This window comes from Erpetoichthys calabaricus, chromosome 17 (genome assembly GCF_900747795.2).
Source record: "Erpetoichthys calabaricus chromosome 17, fErpCal1.3, whole genome shotgun sequence".
NCBI lineage: Eukaryota > Metazoa > Chordata > Cladistia > Polypteriformes > Polypteridae > Erpetoichthys > Erpetoichthys calabaricus.
The window spans coordinates 61435318-61454669 of NC_041410.2; the positions used below are offsets into that span (position 1 = coordinate 61435318).

Below are 19352 nucleotides of genomic sequence, written 5' to 3' on the forward strand. Positions count from 1 at the left end.
GCAGCTGGATGATAAATTGGACTGGACTGCCAATACTGATTCTCTGTGCAAGAGAGGACAGAGCCGGTTGTACTTCCTTAGAAGACTGGCGTCCTTCAACATTTGCAATAAGATGCTGCAGATGTTCTATCAGATGGTTGTGGCGAGTACCCTCTTCTACGCGGTGGTGTGCTGGGGAGGCAGCAGTAAGAAGAAGGACACCTCACGCCTGGACAAACTGGTGAGGAAGGCAGGCTCTATTGTACGCATGGAGCTGGACAGTTTGACATCCGTGGCAGAGCAACGGGCGCTCAGCAGGCTCCTGTCAATCATGGAGAATCCACTGCATCCTATAAACAGTATCATCTCCAGACAGAGGAGCAGCTTCAGCGACAGACTGATGTCACTGTCCTGCTCCACTGACAGACTGAGGAGATCGTTCCTCCCCCAAACTATGCGACTCTTCAATTCCACCCGGGGGGATAAACATTAACATTATTCAAGTTATTGTCTGTTTTTACCTGCATTTTTATTACTCTTTAATTTAATATTGTTTTTGTATCAGTATACTGCTGCTAGAGTATGTGAATTTCCCCTTGGGATTAATAAAGTATCTATCTATCTATCTATCTATCTATCTATCTATCTATCTATCTATCTATCTATCTATCTATCTATCTATCTATCTATCTATCTATCTATCTATCTAAGTGCTCTGATGTAATTTGTTACTTTAATCTGCAACCAATTTACGCAAATGGCTGTTTAAAAGCAGCCTGTTTTTCTTGCGTATTATCTCAACTCTTCATCCATCAATTCATACATTTTGAAATCCTTTTAATTCACTTAAATCTATGGGAGGCATTTTCTTCAAAAATGAAATAAAAATTAAATTTGCTCTTGAAGAACAATACTCCCTCCAAACATTAGATGGCAGTAGTAACACTTACTCGGGGAAAATGCGTCAGCGTTATTACGATCACGTGGAAAAGCGCACTTCCGGTGTTGACGTATTTCCCAATCGAAGTTGTGGTTTGGTGTTAGTGGAATTTGCTGTATACCTTTATACATATTTGTAGTTTTTCGGGTATTGTCTGGTGTTTTATTCAAGACAATCATGTCGGTGACCAATTCGCTAAATATTAAGCAGCCACCGATCCAATCGACGGCGGGAGCAGTACCTGTTCGCAATGAAAAAGGTAATGAAACTTTTGTGTGGTTATGGAGGCCGTATCGTCAATTTTGGAGGTGGTAGAGTAGTTGGATTGCTGTCTGGATGTTAGTCCGTACGTCACGTAAATGAGCGCAGAATGCTAACGATGCATATATTTGGTACAAACTTTGTTTGTGGGCTAGTTTTTGCAGGCACACACACGCTGTGGTGTTTGGTTCCAAAGAACAGGATTCTTAGCACTGTGCTTGAGATGCTTAGTGAGTAACACCGGTGCCTCATGCATCCAGTGTTGTAGGATTTTCCTCGCAATTTGCTCAGTAACATTACTTAGTAATCCTAAATTGTCACATTGTGAAGGAGTGCCCTGCTGAACCCAGTGATGGTACCGTCACCTTTAACTTCATGAGTGAATTTAGAATATCATGTAATATTACGCCTTCTGCTGTTAAAGTTTTATATTTTTTAACTATACGGAACGAGTATTTTATTGACGACTGCAGTTGATCCAACGAGGACAGCAATATGACAGTGGGTAGCACTACCATCAAAGTCATCAGGCGTCCTTAGTTGGAATCCCGCGCCTGTTCGCTGATTTTATGGAATTCGCGAGTTCTTCCTTTGGCAAACTAGAAAATAGGGTGCTATCACCAAATCCAGTAAAAAGCTTTACCAAATTTGATACATTAAGTGTAATTATTGTCATAGAAAACTTCTTAAAAAGTCGTTGTATAAATGTATTAAAATAAAAATTCAGCTCGTTTTAAACAGATAGTGTACCCCACCACACTGTACTGTTTTTGAAAGGCACTTACACTAAATATGTGATTACACTACTCGTTCTGCTTGAATTTTCAGCTTCATCATATTACTAGACACTGTATCAAATGCATAATGACACTAAAGAACTTGAGATACTACTTTCAACCATGAAAGAACAATATAAAAATATACATACAGTGTGGCATGCAAAAGTTTGGGTATCCTTGCTTAAAATGTCTTGTTACTGTGAATAGTTAGGGGAACAGAGATGAACTGATCACCAAAAGGCATAAAAATGACACGTTTCTTTTCAGCATTTTATGCAAGATTAGTGTATTGTTTTTGTTTTGTGCAATTGTACAGTGAAGAAAGGAAAGGAGCACCATGCAAAAGTTTGGGCAACCCAAGATATGTAAGATTTCAGATAATTTTTACCAAGGTCTCAGACTTTAATTAGCTTGTTAGGGCTATGGCTTGTTCTCAGTCATTGTTAGTAAACCGCAGGTGATACAAAATGTAAAGCTGTACAAATTCTGTGAATTCTCAAACCTTGTCCCAACAATTAGATAGATAGATAGATAGATACTTTATTAATCCCAAACATACTTCAGCAGCAGCATACTGATACAAAAAAAAAAAATTAAATTAAAGAGTAATAAAAATGCAGGTGGAATTAGTAGCTGTCTGGCCTCTGAAAAATAAATTAAATGATGCTCATACAGTAGGAGAAGGCAACAAGAAGAGAGCAAAGCTTTTTCAGGTAACTGTTTTCTCAGTTTGTACTGTTATTAAGAAATGGCAAAAGAACAGGAACAGTGGAGGTCAAATTGAGGTCTGGAAGACCAAGAAAACTTTCTGAAAGAATTGCTTGTTTGATTGCTAGAAAGGCAAATAAAAACCTCTGTCTGAATGCAAAAGACCTTCAGGGAGATTTAGCAGACTCTGAAGTGGTGGGGCACTTTTCTATTGTGCAGCAACTCCTGAATAAATATGAACTTCATGGTAGAGTCGGCAGAAGAAAACTTTTCCTGCATACTAACCACAAAATTCAGCACCTGAAGTTTGTAAATGAACATCTAAACAAGCCTGGTGCATTTTGGAAACCAGACCTGTGAACCAATGAAGTCAAAATGGAACCTTTTGGCCACGGTGGGCAAAGGTGTGTTTTGAGTAAAAAGGGTGCCACATTCCAGGAAAAGAACACTTCTCCAACTATTAAGCATGGGGGTGGATCGATAATGCTTTGGGCTTGGGTTGCAGTCAGTGACACAGGGAACATATCATGGGTAGAGGGAAGAATTGATTCAAATAAATACCAGCAAATTGTGGAAGCAAACATCACACCATCTGTAAAAAAAACTTGATATTAAAAAGAGGATGGGTCCTACAACAATACAGTGATCCGAAACACTTCAAAATCTACAATATTATACCTCGGGAGTCATAAGCTGACTGTTTTGTCATGGCCCTCACAGTTCCCCACATGAACATCATTGAAAATCTGTACCTGTTAATGATGGAAGTAAAAATGTCATCTTTCTTAAAATATTAAAGGTGTCATCTTAAACATCATGCCTTTTGGTGATCAGTTCATCTGTGCATGATAGCATAGCACTTAGTCTTCCTGTACAATAACCCCTGGGGGGTGGTTTCCTCCCGAAAGACCACATCAGAGTAAACTTTTCATGCCATGTAGTTGGTTTTTGTTTTGGTCCATATTTGTGTGAGAATTTGCACAAGTGAATGGAAAACGTATCCTTACCATGAGAAAAATAGTACCAGGAAAATGCAATAAAATGATTATTTCCATATTCCTTTTATTGTCATAAACCTGCATCAGAAACATGGAAAGCTTGGATTAATAATCAACAAATACATTCATTTTTCAAGCCAATATATTTGGTAAGTTCTTCAGCTTTTCTTCTCTGCCCCATACCCTTCATTTTAAAGTCCCAATAAGGGCAAGATATTATCTTTAAATTTATGGAAAGTGCTTACATTTAGAACACAATTTGCATATATACCATGTTTGTAAAGAAATAACTTCAACCTGAAAAATACAGAACTTGTCCTTTAAGTTTTAACATATATTTTTAAGCATGTTTTTTTGTATTTTTTATGCATTTTATGGATTTTATTAAAATCAAATAACATTTTATGCAAGCAAGTCAAGTTTAACAAAACTATGTTCGAAACAAATCAACCCCTACCCATGAGAAAGAGAGCTAGGCCAACAGAGTTAAGACTTTAATCTAGTAAAAATAAGTAAATAGATAAATTAATAAATGAATAAAAATAAATAGAATAAAAAAGAGGGGAGAGAATCTCCAATAGTAGATAGATAGATAGATAGATAGATAGATAAATCTTTATTGTTATTGTCACTTGTACAAAGGAACAACGAATTTGAAGGTGCTGTCGACTCGGTGTGAGGCATAAGAATTAAAAAATAAGAAAAGGATAGTAATGAGTGCATTACAAATATATACATATTGCACTGGTTAAATGTACCCATTGCACTGACTGACTTAAGGTCTATATTGCACATTGAGAGAATTATATGGAGCAGTTTAATTTGAGTTCAGGGCCATGATTGCTTTTGGATAAAAACTGTTTTTAAGGCGGTTTGTCCTGGTTTTCATTGCTGTGTGTCTCTTGCCTGATGGCAAAAGCTGGAAGAGGCAGTGGCCGGGATTTGATGCATCCTGTGAAATGCCTATTGCTTTTTTGTGGCATCGGGTGGTGTAGATTTGTTCCAAAGTGGGGAAGGTACAGCCAGTTGTTCTCTCTGCTGTCCTGATAACCCTGTGGAGCGCTTTCCTTTCTGATGAAGTGCAGCTACCGTACCGCACACTCTTGATGGAACAGTGATAAAATAGTGCCAGTAGTGTAGTAAAGGCAATTACAGTTTGTTTGTCCTCCTCCACTTTAAGCTCATCTGGGAGTACACTAAACACATCTGTTAATGGATTAGAAGGGATTGTGACACCAATGCCATATGAAAGGCATTTAATGATTTTGGTCCAAAATTATGTCAGTTTGGTGCACACCTAAAACATATGGCCCAATGAGGCTAGAACTTGATTGCAATGTTCACAGGTTGGATTTTGCACTGGAAACATTTTGGACAATTTTAAACGAGACAGATGTGCTCAATATATAATTTTAAGTTGAATAATTGTATGCTTTGCGCATATGGAGCTCGAATTAATTCTGTGCATTGCTACCTTCCACTCCTTTTCTGAGATGTTGAGTTGGAGATCCTTTTCCCACTGTACTCTGGGATCTTTGAAAGGGAAGGACTTTAAAATGTTTTTATATATTATGGAGATGCTGTCTGAGTCCTCAAAATTTATCAATATTTTGTATTAAAATAATCTTAAATATTTTAATGAAAAATGACTGACTGACTGACTGAGATGGAAAGGCACACGCCAAGTGACAATTAAGCCCAAGAACAGGTGCATTTTTTTTAACAATGATACATTGTACTCTGAGAATTAACACCTTCCCACTGTTATCACCATAGGAAAGGACACAAAGTAGCAGACACCAAATGATAGCTAGCCATGGCTATTCTTGTCCCCCATCGTCTTCTGCTTTCAGTTTTCGGTCTTTCCCTGCAATTCATTAAAAACCACTTATCTTTTGTTGGGGCTTTTATTTTAACCTTACTCCAAGAGTCTCTGCTTGCATTCTTGGAACTTCCTGGGCTTTTAAGATGTGTTATGAATAAGTCTGGGGTTTAGGGAATGTGTTGAGTTTACTGTGTGACAGTCCTCTGTCAATCATGTATTCAGCTCCTTCATTAATCATGCATTTGACTCCACCTATGTTCAGTTAATCTGCTAACTGCTTTAATATTAACATAAAATATTTGCATTGCAATAAAATAATGTGTTGCAAGTTAATTTCTGCATCCAAGTAAGAATTTCACCCTATATAACTATAATCTGAAGTTACTGAATGTCAAAACCATCCAAATTTAAACTTAACCTTTTTGTTTTCTCAGTTAACATCAAACATTATTCCAACAATAGCTACTCTTTTATCCTGTTTGACTGCCCTACTAGCCCATTAACTGTGAATCCTGACTGGATGTATGAAGAACTTGTTATATTTCCTTTTAAGAAAAATGAGAACATAAACGGTCTACATATCTTTGAAGCTGAGACCTCTCCACTGTGACAGTGTGACCCGCAATTGAAACGCTTGCTCAGTACAGATGTGGTAGGGACTGCTTTCTGTCTTCACTATGCTAGAGGACTGACAGCAGTCCAGTATTCAATGTTGTATAATTCTTCATTGTTATAATGTACTCTTGTCCAATGAAAGGTGTATCAGTGTCTCGAGTACTATGGGCTCGTTTATACTTCACGCTTAGAATGCGGATGCGCACGCATCATGGCTGCCACATGTTCCCAGCATTCATTTGACACATCCTCTGAGCAGGTCCTCAGAAATTGACACGACGCGTGCGCGAGTTGCAGTACCAGCAAAAAGTCGGGGGGTGCAGTGTGATAAAAGTTGGAACGTGACGTCAGCCTCTATTTACTATCTACATGTGACAGAAAGATGCTTTGTGGATCCTATGGGATGGATGTGCGCGCTTCGATTTTTGATGAATGTTTCGATGTGGTGAAGCAAAATGCTGACATACAGATGCATTTGTGGTGCTTTTATATTGAACGGTATGACCAACATTCTATATCACGGTATTTTTCAAAATTGTACCGGTTTCACAGTATTCGACGGTATTTTTTTCCCGTGCATGAGTTAACCACATTTTCCACTGCAATTACTACAGTAGACTGGCTAAGAGTAACCTATTCCACTGTCATGAGAATTGTACATTGTACAAAAAAATATTTTAATGTGCACACAAGTATTAATACAGGTTTGCATGGCCCCATAAAGTGATAGTTTTCAAGGAGGGTGGGCAATAATGAAGAGAAGGAATCACATTGCATGACAGTTGCTGTCAAAATATAGAACCTTTTTATTGAACAAATTTTGCAAACAGCTTAAACTAAAATTTTGACAACAAATTGTCAACCGTCCAAAGAGGCATTTAGACTTAGTAAAATATGCTTGTCAAAAGTGGTATTGCACTGAAGCTGAAGCTTAAACTGCTGCATTCAGTGTTTTAATTGCTCCTTATTAGCAATAAGATGTAAAAGACAAAGCAGCCAGCAGTTCTCCAGCTAGCTTTTTTCCAATTACATCTGTGTGTGTTCATCATGCACGGTTTGATTTAATAAAACACTTAATAGAAAAATGTGACAGACTGAAAATGATCTGTTTTAGGCTTCAAATCATTTGGATGATATCCTTGGAAAGGAAAAAAATCTACGATATAAAAGCCTTACATTGCACAGACTAACAAGGCATAAAATTAAATAAGGTCTGAGATTGGCAATGATTGGTTTCTAATTAAGCAATTGGGTTGGAATGAAAACCTGTAGCCACTGCGGCTCACCAGGACCGACATTGCCTACCCCTGTTTTACATCTTATTGCTAATAAGGAGCAATTAAAACACTGAATGCAGCAGTTTAAGATTGAAATAAGCAATTAAGGTTGGAGAACATTAACAAGCGAGACCACTAAAATGAAGCATTAAAATGTCACTTAAGCAATATGTGCTTCATCAGCAATAATTGAGTTCTCGTTAAGGAACTGGGTTGGAACAAAAACCTGCACATACTGTGGCACTCCAGGACCGACGTTGCCTACCCCTGGTTTAGTGGGTCTGTGGCTTCAAAAAAAAAAATATGGCCAGTTTATAAATCCAGTTCGCTGTGGGCGCGATTGCACGACTGCGGGGAGTTCATGAGGTGATTCAGGCGAGTCGCACCTGATCATTCTCAATTGCTTCGTCAGCTTACTGCAGCGTGTGAATAAGGCGCTGCGTCCACGGAGGTGTATATTTATGGGCCGGCAGGATAGGGGGAAGGAAAAAAGAAAAGATGGAACACAAGGACGTTAAAGAAGGGAAAAGGCAGTCATGGGAGACGATCCAGACACCAGGAATGTGAAGGCAGCACGAGCTGGGGCGATCTAGGGGCTGGTTCACCCCACTAAGCGTGTAGAGTGGGGCGAGCGAAATGGATCTGAGGAGCGACTGAGTGAGCGCGAAGGAAGACAGGAGGTGTGCCGACCTCGGATGGTCTGGCTGCGCAGTGTGGCAGCAACCAAGACAGGGGTTGGCAGAAAGCAGTTCGTGCTACAAAGGCTTCGCCAGCAACGGGTGAGCCGTGGGAACAGAAGGTGGTGTGCTGCAATCGGGCGAGGAGAGAGACTGGATTTTAACGGATTTATTTATTATGGACTTTATCCCCACGTTTCACTGGCTTTATGGATTTGCTATTTATTTGGGTACTGTATTTTTCTGAACACTGCACAATGGACACTTTTGGTTTTACTTTGTTTTTAACAAAAGCACTTGAGCACTTTCCACCATCCCCTTGCTTTTATGAGATGTCTCAGCTCATCTCAGTCATAACTATCGACGATGTTGGTTCAACAGACTCCCGTGTGGGAAGAGGGAGTCTGTAGGAAACCGGCACCATCATAGTATTACACAGTAACCAGGTACATTACACAGTATTGGAAAAAAAACAAAACAAACTAAAACAAGTACAACTTAGCTTGCAGTATTATCCAGTAGTATAGATATTCACACATTTGAACGTAATCGTCCACATCTGACCTGTTAAAACCTAAGTATCTCCAGACAACAGACACGGCACCTTTTTTCGTCAAAAGTTCTTCTGTGTCATCATGTTCAACTTTATCGTCTGCTACAGCTTCATTTTCAGAATGTTCTATGTCCATTTTCACCGCTCAATACCTCCACTAACACATGTACTGTACTCTGTTGGATGCATATTTTGCGGTGCACCAGTGAAAAAGTTCCCCCCTTAAACAGTTTCCTGCTGCGCCACGTTCCGAATGTTGTTTAGGCTATTTAAACAGGTGTTCCGTTATAAGAAAAATCCATATCATAACAAAAATGAAAAACGGTTTTTGGTATGAACCGGTATACCTTCCAGCACTACTCAGTAGCATATGAATATACCATGTATATCATTAGAACTAATACAATATGATTGTAAATTTTGTGCTGCGCTGATTCCAATAGAGCTTGAACTGAAAATAAACCTGTCAATGCATTGTTGCTGTCATGAAACAATGTTGCCATTCGACATGCTCTTCTAAGGATGCCACTTGTTAAATTAAGTGTGAAACACATTCTTCATTCCGTGCCTACCTTTATGTACAGTGATGTTTATGTTATGAGCTAACAATTCTTCCAGGTGCACTTAGTCTGTAATGTATATCCTAGTTTTTATTTTTCAGTCAGATTTTTAAATTCCCTGTTTTGACAAAAGATGTTTTTCATTTCCGTCATGTGACATTTAACGTCATACAATACATGATACAGGGCCATATTTTATATTAGCAGTTTTTTGTATCACACATTCGATAAAATAAAACCTTGTCTTGTGCCTGTTTAACATTTTCTGCTGAGCAGATTGTTGAGGTGGATGCCAGGTACCTTTTGATGTCTTAAGATGTCTATATGACTATTAAATATTCATTCTGAGTTGGTGATTCTGCCTTTTTGGCCACTGATTCATCACATTGGGGCCAGAGGACTCAAGACCAAATAAGTGATGACCAAATGATCTCCACAAACCGAGACTTTCCAATTTAATAATGATAATAATTCTTTACATTTATATAGCGCTTTTCTCACTATTCAAAGCGCTCTCCACACAGGGAGGACCCGGGAAGCGAACCCACAATCTCCTTACTGCAAAGCAGCAGCACTACCACTGCGCCACCAGGTTTGGCTTAAAACATTTAGGGTCCTAATGTCATTCTCCAGATTTCCTTTATTCATAGTACATTTTTGGCTTGTGAAAATGCCAAAGGTTAGGTGCACATGCTACACTGGATGATGCCAAATGCATGCATAAAGCACATGTAGTACTCCTGGAAAAGCATTGTAAAAATGTGCTTGAATAAACTACACAAAAATATTTTAATTTGCTTTAGTATTGGGTGATTTTTTTACTTCAGTGCTGATATAGACACACATTTTTTCCATCTCTTTGAAGATAAAGTTCTGTAAATTTTGGTGTAATACGAATGTAGAGAAAAGCCAAGCAAAATGACACCTTTTATTGGCTAACTAAAAAGATTACAATATGCAAGCTTTCGAGGCAACTCAGACCCCTTCTTCAGGCAAGATATAATCAGTAATGTAATAGGAAGAGATCCTCTTGGAAAATGAAAAACCTTTTCCTGCTCCAATTGTGGCTCACTGACTTTTCTGGAGGTCTGATGTGAGGCTTAAATCTGCCCTGTTTTATTCTTGTGGTGCTGTTGCCGGAAGGGCAGCTCTTTACACTGGTTTCAATAAATCATGAATCTCTAAGGAGAGTCCTCAGCTAAACATATTTCTGCATTCACTTGTAGGTGAGATTTCGATGGAGAAGGTTAAAGTGAAGCGCTATGTGTCTGGAAAGCGCCCTGATTATGCTCCGATGGAGTCATCAGATGAAGAGGAAGATGACTTCCAGTTTATGAAGAAAGGGAAAGAGGCTGAACCTGAGGCTGAAGTGGAGGAGGAAGAGGTCTCAGATCCTCGTCTTAAGCGTCTACTTAACCGTGTTAATGAAGATGTGGAGGAAAGGTATGAGGAAGAAATCACATTTGGCACTCTTTAACCAAATTAATTTGGGAAACTTAGACATTTTCTCGAGCTGAGAATGCATATGTGGGGACAACTCGCTACAAATGTTGTAGTGAACAGTAACAAAATCTGCTGCTGAAAAAACTATGCCCACAGCATTTAGTTCTCATTCATATTTTATAGTTCATCTTTCTGCAAAAGTAACTTCCAATTTGTTCAACTTAACATTGACTCCAACTATATCATTGTAATTGTGAGCCACATAGAGCAACATACAGCCCATGACAATGCACAGTTCATATTTACCACTAGCCCAGTGATGTCTACAAATGCCAAAGTATAATCTAGTTTTTCAAAATGATTTTTCCTTACAATAGGTTATTTGTTTACAGGTGTATTGTGTCTCCGTACACGTGACACGCATTTATGTTTCACAGGTGTTTTTTTTGGTATTTTTCAGCCATAGAAGTTTTATTCATCATAACCACAGGCTTGCTGCTGTTTAGACCATGTTGTCAAGTTCTCCATTGTTCTTTGCTATTTAATCCTTGCCCATATTCTGAGTACTGCCTTAATGAGGTATTGGATTAATTAAGAAATGTCACACACAGTAATCTGTCTAGTTGTCGCCACCCTCATTTAAGCCAGACTTGCTGATAGCTATCTCCAGATATGCTGTATATATTATATATCTGCTCTGAAAGGCTATGATATAAAAATGATGAATACATACATAAACATTGGTGTAATGTATATTATAATTTATGTACCTCTGAAGGTTAGCAAGACACAGACAAATTGCAGAACCAGAGGTGGTTGTGGAGAGTGGCTCTGAGTCAGAAGAAGGAGGTTGGCATCCAGACCAAGAAGATAGTAGTGAGGAAGAGGAAGAAGAGGAGGTGGATGATGAGGTGAGAAGTGGATATATAAAACTGTTATAATTTAAATAATGTAAACACAATAGTGGTACAGAAAATGACTCAAGTATAGAATGCTAAAATACAATATTGTGTTTTTGTTTTTCGTTGCATGTATTTTTGCTGGAACTTTGAAAGTTTACCATTTTACTTGATAAAACTTTTCATATTTCTGAACAGTATTTTTTTATTTTAAAACAACCTTGTTTTTGTCTGTCTTTCATTTTGGAAAAATTGTATTTTTGTGAACTCATTACTTGACACTTCAGTATTGCATTATATGTAGTTTGTACTTGTGGATGATAGAGTGTTGCTTACCTAGTTGTTGCTGCTGCAGAAAATTCAAGTGAGATAAATATATTTGAATACTTGCTAGTTTAGGCTCACTAATTCTTTATTAAAATATACACGTTTGCCCTCATCCAAAGGAAATTGAACGGCGACGTGCAATGATGCGCCAGCGTGCACAGGAAAGAAAGAATGAAGAACTGGAAATAATGGAAGTAGAGGAGGAGGGCAAGTCTGGAGATGAATCTGAATCAGAGTCGGAGTATGAGGAGTACACAGATAGTGAGGATGAAACTGAGCCCCGTCTAAAGCCAGTGTTTATCAGAAAGTAAGCAAGTGGTTCTTTTTCATTTAACTTGGAATGAATGTTAAGTATACACAGATACTATAGATTTAAGTTGAATTGCCTAAACCACCTCTGTATAAAATGAAAAGTTAAAAAAAAATAAAAAAAATAGGGGTGAGGCACTCACAAGCAATGATTAACTTTTAGAGTTCTTTCTTCACATCTAAAAGAGGATTGCAGATTTAAGTGAAATTTTCCACAAGGTCTCCATCATAAAAGTTGTTTTAGGCTTAATATAACCGCAGGAGACAGCTGGAATTGTCACTGTTAAGGTACCACTCATTTATTAGAATGGAGTAAATTTCTAGTGTTATTGTCTTTTTTTTTTTTTTTTTTTTTTTAAGTTGGATGAAGCTTAGATATTAGGATGATGTTTAGTATACATATGTTTTTTTGTTTTCCACAGACATGGAAAACCACGTATGTATTAACGTATTACCAAAATGTGTATTGTTAAGTAAGGAGGTATACATATATGTGTGTGTGATTATTTAAAAAAAAAAAATAGATCCTTTATTAATCCCAAAGGGAAATTCACATACACCAGCAGCAGCATATTGATAAAAAAAAATATCAAATTAAAGAGTGATAAAAATGCAAGTATAACAGACAATAACTTTGTATAATGTTAACGTTTACCTCCCAAGTGGAATTGAAGAGTCGCATAGTATGGGGGAGGAACGATCTTCTCAGTCTGTCAGTGGAGCAGGACAGTGACAGCAGTCTGTTGCTGAAGCTGCTCTTTTGTCTGGAGATGATACTGTTTAGTAGATGCAGTGGATTCTCCATGATTGACAGGAGCCTGCTCAGCTCCCGTCGCTCTGCGACAGATGTCAAACTGTCCAGCTCTGTGCCTACAATAGAGCCTGCCTTCCTTACCAGTTTGTCCAGGTGTGAGACGTCCCTCTTCTTTATGCTGCCTCCCCAGCACACCACCGCGTAGAAGAGGGCACTCGCCACAACCATCTGATAGAACATCTGCAGCATCTTATTGCAGATGTTGAAGGACGCCAGTCTTCTAAGGAAGTACAGCCGGCTCTGTCCTCTCTTGCACAGAGAATCAGTATTGGCAGTCCAGTCCAATTTATCATCCAGCTGCACTCCCAGGTATTTATAGGTCTGTACCCTCTGCACACAGTCACCTCTGATGATCACGGGGTCCATGAGGGGCCTGGTCCTTCTAAAATCCACCACCAGCTCCTTGGTTTTGCTGGTGTTCAGTTGTAGGTGGTTTGAGTCCTACCATTTAAAAAAAGTCCTTGATTAGGTTCCCATACTCCTCCTCCTGCACACTCCTGATGCAGCCCACGATAGCAGTGTTGTCGATGAACCTTTGCACGTGGCAGGACTCAGATTTGTATTGGAAGTCCGATGTATATAGGCTGAACAGGACTGGAGAAAGTACAGACCCCTGCAGCGCTCCTGTGTTGCTGACCACAATGTCAGACCTGCAGTTCCCGAGACGCACATACTGAGGTCCGTCTGTAAGATAGTCCATGATCCATGCCGCCAGGTATGAATCTACTCCCATCTTTGTCAGCTTGTCCCTAAGGAGCAGAGGTTGGATGGTGTTGAAGGCGCTAGAGAAGTCCAGAAACAATTGTTACAGCACCACTGCCTCTGTCCAAGTGGGAGAGGGATTGGTGTAGCATATAGATGATGGCATCCTCCGCTCCCACCTTCTTCTAGTATGTGAACTGCAGAGGGTCAAGGGCGTGGCGGACCTGTGGCCTCAGGTGGTGAAGCAGCAGGAGCTGCATGGTCTTCATCAGGTGTAATGTCAGAGTGACAGGCCAGAAGTCATTCGGCTCACTAGGACGTGATACCTTTTGGACTGGGGTGATGCAAGATGTTTTCCATAGCCTCGGGACACTCCTCTGTTCCAGGCTCAGGTTGAATATGCGCTGTAGAGGACTTCCCAGCTCCAATGCACAGGCCTTCAACAGTCATGGCGATACTCCATCTGGACCCACCGCTTTGCTGGCGCGAAGTCACCTCAGCTCTCTGCTTACCTGGGCTGCTGAAATTGTGGGTGGAGGGAAACTCTCTGCTATGCTGGTATCAGCAGAAGGATGGGTGGAGGGTGCAGTACAGTAATCCCTCCTCGATCGCGGGGGTTGTGTTCCAGAGCCCCCTGCGATAGGTGAAAATCCGCGAAGTAGAAACCATATGTTTATATGATTAATGTTTTGTCCAGGGTCACATGGTTGAAGTCTTCAGCCATTAGCACAAGTGCTTTGGGGTGCTTTGTTTGCAGTTTAGCAACAGGAGAATGGATGGTGTCACCCGCTATCTCCACGCCTGCCCGAGGAGGGAAGTAAACAGTAACAACAATGACGTGTCCAAACTCTCTGGGCAAGTAATAGGGACGCAGAGTTACGGCCAACAGTTCAGTGTCCCAGCAGCAAGTGGAGATTTTGACGTTTACATGTCCAGAGTGTCCAGAGTTGCACCACCTTGCATTCACATAAAGAGCGAGTCCTCCTCCTTTCTGCTTCCCGCAGATATTTGCGTCTCTGTCCGCTATAACTGTGCTAAACCCGGATAGCTCCACGTTAGCATCTGGGATGTTAGTTGTTAGTCACGTTTCACAAAAACACAAATATACAGTGGGTACGGAAAGTATTAAGACCCCCTTCAATTTTTCACTCTTTGTTATATTGCAGCCATTTGCTAAAATCATTTTAATTAATTTTTTTCCTCATTAATGTACACACAGCACCCCATATTGACAGACAAAAAAAAAGAATTTTTGAAATTGTTGCAGATTTATTAAAAAGAGATTTTCTAAATATATATATGTATATAAAAAATTGTGGTCAGCAAGGCACAGAGAAATTTAAAAGAAAAGCCTTAAACCTACTAAATAACTTGCCATCCTTCTAGCCACTAAATATGTGTTTGTGAGCCATTTCTGGTAAACTGAAGATATTTTATTACACTTGTCATAAAACATGCCATAGCAGAAAGATTTGCTTTGTAACACATTCTCATTGATTTACAACAATTATAAAACACATGAGCAGTTGGTTCCATTTATATTAAAGTAATCTTTTAGTGTGGGCGGCACGGTGGCGCAGTGGGTAGCGCTGCTGCCTCGCAGTTGGGAGATCTGGAGACCTGGGTTCGATTCCCGGGTCCTCCCTGCGTGGAGTTTGCATGTTCTCCCCGTGTATGCGTGGGTTTCCTCCGGGCGCTCCGGTTTCCTCCCACATTCCAAAGACATGCAGGTTAGGTGGATTGGCGATTCTGAATTGGCCCTAGTGTGTGGTTGGTGTGTGGGTGTGTTTGTGTGTGTCCTGCGGTGGGTTGGCACCCTGCCCAGGATTGTTTCCTGCCTTGTGCCCTGTGTTGGCTGGGATTGGCTCCAGCAGACCCCCGTGACCCTGTGTTCGGATTCAGCGGGTTGGAAAATGGATGGATTGATGGATAATCTTTTAGTGTGTATGATCAGACCTGAACATAATTATAAATAAATTACCAGCAAAAACTCTGTTTTATTCTAAGTAAACTACTACTAACAGAATATTAAGCTTTATGTATGTTTGCCCAGTGTTTAGTCATCCAAAATATATTCTGAATTTCTTGCCTGTCATTATCTCTCTATTATTAAAAAAAAAAAAAAAAAAAAAACTTGCGACGAAACAAGACTTTTCCTGGGGACGAGACGTTATCTTTTGAAGAGAGACAGAAACAGTTTCACTTCCCGCGAGACAGACAAGTCATGCCATACTTACAATCTTCAGATACTAGTCCCATGATACACATGCAGAGCAGGTTAGAGATAATGGAAGTAGGAAAAATCTAAAGTCTCCAAGAATGAGAGTAAAGATTGCATTAGCGCAAACAGTCTGAAAATATTACTCGGGTTGGGGGACAGCAAAAAAGAGATCGAATATTCAGGTGATGAACAGGCTTTTAAATGTTTGAAGCTCCAAACGAAGTGCAAATCACAAGGCATGCAGCAGCAGCAAGCCAGCCAACAGCTTCTCGAGCAAAGAGGATTTGAAAAAAAACACCAGTTACTTGTTTCCCAATGTATCACCGTTTAAGAAGGGTTTCGGAGGAGCGGCTGCATCAACAAACTGAAAATATTACTGGGGGGGTGGAATAACGGAACGGCTAAAAAAGATTGAATATTCAGGTGCTGTACAGGCTTTGAAAGGTTTGCAACTCCGCACGAAATACAGATCACATGGCACGCAGCAGCAGCAAGCCAACAGCTTCTCGAGCAAAGAGGAGTTGAAAAAAACACCTGTTACTTGTTTCCTAGTGTATCACCATTTTAAGAGTGGTTTCGGAGGAGCGGTCGTGTCTCCATGGGCCGCTCAGCCCCCCTCTTCGCAACGGTGCCTACACATGAATTGCAGAAAATGTGTGAGGACAGCAGTAGCACACTAGCAGCTGTTTCCCAATCTATCTCTGTTTAAGAGGGGTTTCGGAGAGGCGGCAGGTGGGGAAAGGGGTTGGTGAGCGAAGTGCGCAGGGGGCGAAGCCCCCTAGGTTAACAATATTCTATTCTACAAGTAGTTTATAATTTTCTTGCTTGTACAAAGCGACATCAAGAGCAGCCTTACCAAAGGAGTACTATTCTATATACAGGTGGAATCTCATTATAATGAAACTCATGGGACCATAAAAATATTTCATTTTAACAGAAATTTTGTTTTAACAAATATGGGGAAAATATGTATACTATTGTGACTTTGGTTGCCGGCAATTTGCCATCACCATCAATGGTAGTGGCGCAAGAATTGCTCCATAGCTGGTCTGTGTCTGGTAAACTAAACCAAGGGAAAAGTAACTGGTTTTCCTCAGCAGGATCAGGCTTACCATGTAACATGCTTGTTGCATGATGTTTAGAACGTTTTACACCAGGCTTTGACCTGCTGTTAGTCACATACTTCTGATCTGCCATAGCGGTGATTCTGAGCTGCTGGTGGTGTTCTCATCTGAAGATGGGAGCTAAAGTAAGAAGATTGCACATGTTGTGGCTCCTATCTTGAGTGCTGAATTAATAGATCCTATTTTGAATGAAGTTTTGGGACTGTACCTGCCTTCTTTATACATTAATAAAGTCCCTGTATTTTCCTTGGAAACCTGTATTTACCTTCTTGTGTTTCATGTAGCTCTGTGACCCAAGCTTGACAATACCTGTGTTTTTATATAAAAAAAAAAAAAAAAACACCTCTTAAACTGCAAAAAATATTTAATTTGACTTTGAGACGTTAGGTGTAACTTTTTTTTTATAGAAATACAGGTATAAATTCAGAACAGTACATTATCTGCACATGACACAACTACCCATGCAGAGGCTCTGTGGAGCACTGACTCAGAATTCGGCTATATGGTATTGCACTTATTTCTCTTTCTCTTAGTCTAACAAGAAACCGACAGCCTGTTGCAGGGTTCCTGCGACTTGGTGAAAAGAGTATGCACAGCACTAAGTTTTTTTTTTGCATTGCATTATTGTTTCTGGTGGTCATTTTCCTCTCAAAAAACATTAGTTATACTGAAATTTACATACAAAATAAAAAATCTTTTAAACATAATGTTGTATGAACATTTGTCAGGCCCACAAAAAGTATTCGTTACTCTGAAAATTTTGTTACTTCAATATTCGTTATAATGGGATTTGACTTGCATGTTGGTGCTGTCCAGTCATGCTTGCTTAATCAAATTTACCTCTTTTTCGTTAAAGTTATTGAAGTCCATTACAAGCAAATCAGGTTTGAAGGTTCTTATCAATGACAAAATGTCTTTATTGTCAAATGCCAAAGACACAAAGTAAGATTTGGAGCTGAAAAGTAAACTACAACAGAAAGGCTTAGAATTGGTAATGGATTTGTCACAGACCACAGATAGTGTGCAAAAACAGTTAAAGGGCCAGTAGGATTATAGATACGCTCTAGATAGTCTACAAAACATTTTAATGCTTAAATTGTATAGTGTGCAGTTATTGGTTTCCATGATATAAAAATTACATATCATTACTAGTTAAAGATTTATGAGGGGAAATCCTAGGTATATTCCTGTACTATAGGGGTTGAGCACTGTGGAAAGAATGAGCTAAATGTTTTCAGCTTATTCAAACAAATATTAGGGGGCAGCGTGACAGAAGAGCCTTCCATTACTACAGATAAAGTTAGAGAGGAGTTTATTTCTAAGATTAGTATTAAATATGGAACTGTAAGTTCATTGTCCTGTGTTGCTTATGGTTTAGTGATAGAATTTTTGGCAAATTTTAAACATGCCTGACTTAAACTGTTCCAACTGTTAAAGAATTGGATGCACCAAGCAATTTAAGCAATTATTATTAAACCTTATTGTCAAAATGTTTCTATAACTTATAAACTATAAAAAAACTTTAATGAAGTACACGTTGCATAATATGCTGTAGCTTGTTTTCTAGGAGTCAGTAACATGGCTGTGAAATCACTGTAGTTCCCTGAAAATTTATAAAACATAAAGTGGAAATGAAGATCTGTGATAAAGTTTGGATATTTTTAGCTAGAAATCCACAAAGTGAGAAGACGAGTCACATATCCATCCATCCAACCCGCTATATCCTAATTACAGGGTCACGGGGGTCTGCTGGAGCCAATCCCAGCCAACACAGGGCGCAAGGCACACACACACACACACTAGGGACAATTCAGAATTGCTTTGGACTGTGGGAGGAAACCCACGCAGACACGGGTAGAACATGCAAACCCAGATCTCCTAACTGTGAGGCAGTAGCGCTACCACTGTGCCACCGTGCCGCCCTGAGTCACATATCTTAAAAGTTTTTTATTTCTAAACTTTCAACCCCTACCAGGAGTCATCATCAGAGGAAAAGACAGGGCTGGAATGATAAGGTGGGGCTAGGAGGGTGTTGGTCATAAAATCTTATTTGATATGTGAATGTTCTTCCTTTGAAGTCTGCATATACTGGGTTCATGTCCAAGTGTCTGTTGATGGTGTTTTCATTTGATAGCCACAATTCTCCGGAGTGTCCCTTGATGGATTAAATCTTAGGCACTTTAGAGTTATTTTGTGTCTGATCAATAGATACTTGGATGTGAACGCAGCATATGCAGGCTTAAAAGGAAGAACATCCAAATATTAAATTAATAGTTTATTGTTCCCACATTCAAAACTCTCAAATTCTAGGACCTTTCCACCCAGAATTAAGCACCTCTAA

The 19352-nt window shown here is 39.5% G+C and overlaps 1 protein-coding gene across 1 annotated transcript in view; it reads left to right on the plus strand.

The window, feature by feature from the left end:
- The first annotated feature begins 977 nt into the window (after positions 1-977).
- Positions 978-19352, plus strand: part of mfap1 (microfibril associated protein 1) — a 33747-nt gene continuing 15372 nt past the window's right edge. Inside the window, exons 1-4 of the mRNA XM_028822882.2 lie at positions 978-1178; positions 10399-10615; positions 11394-11526; positions 11961-12148. Of these exons, the coding sequence (XP_028678715.1) occupies positions 1097-1178; positions 10399-10615; positions 11394-11526; positions 11961-12148 (620 nt within the window). The 5' untranslated portion in view covers positions 978-1096. The remainder of the gene's footprint in view (positions 1179-10398; positions 10616-11393; positions 11527-11960; positions 12149-19352) is intronic.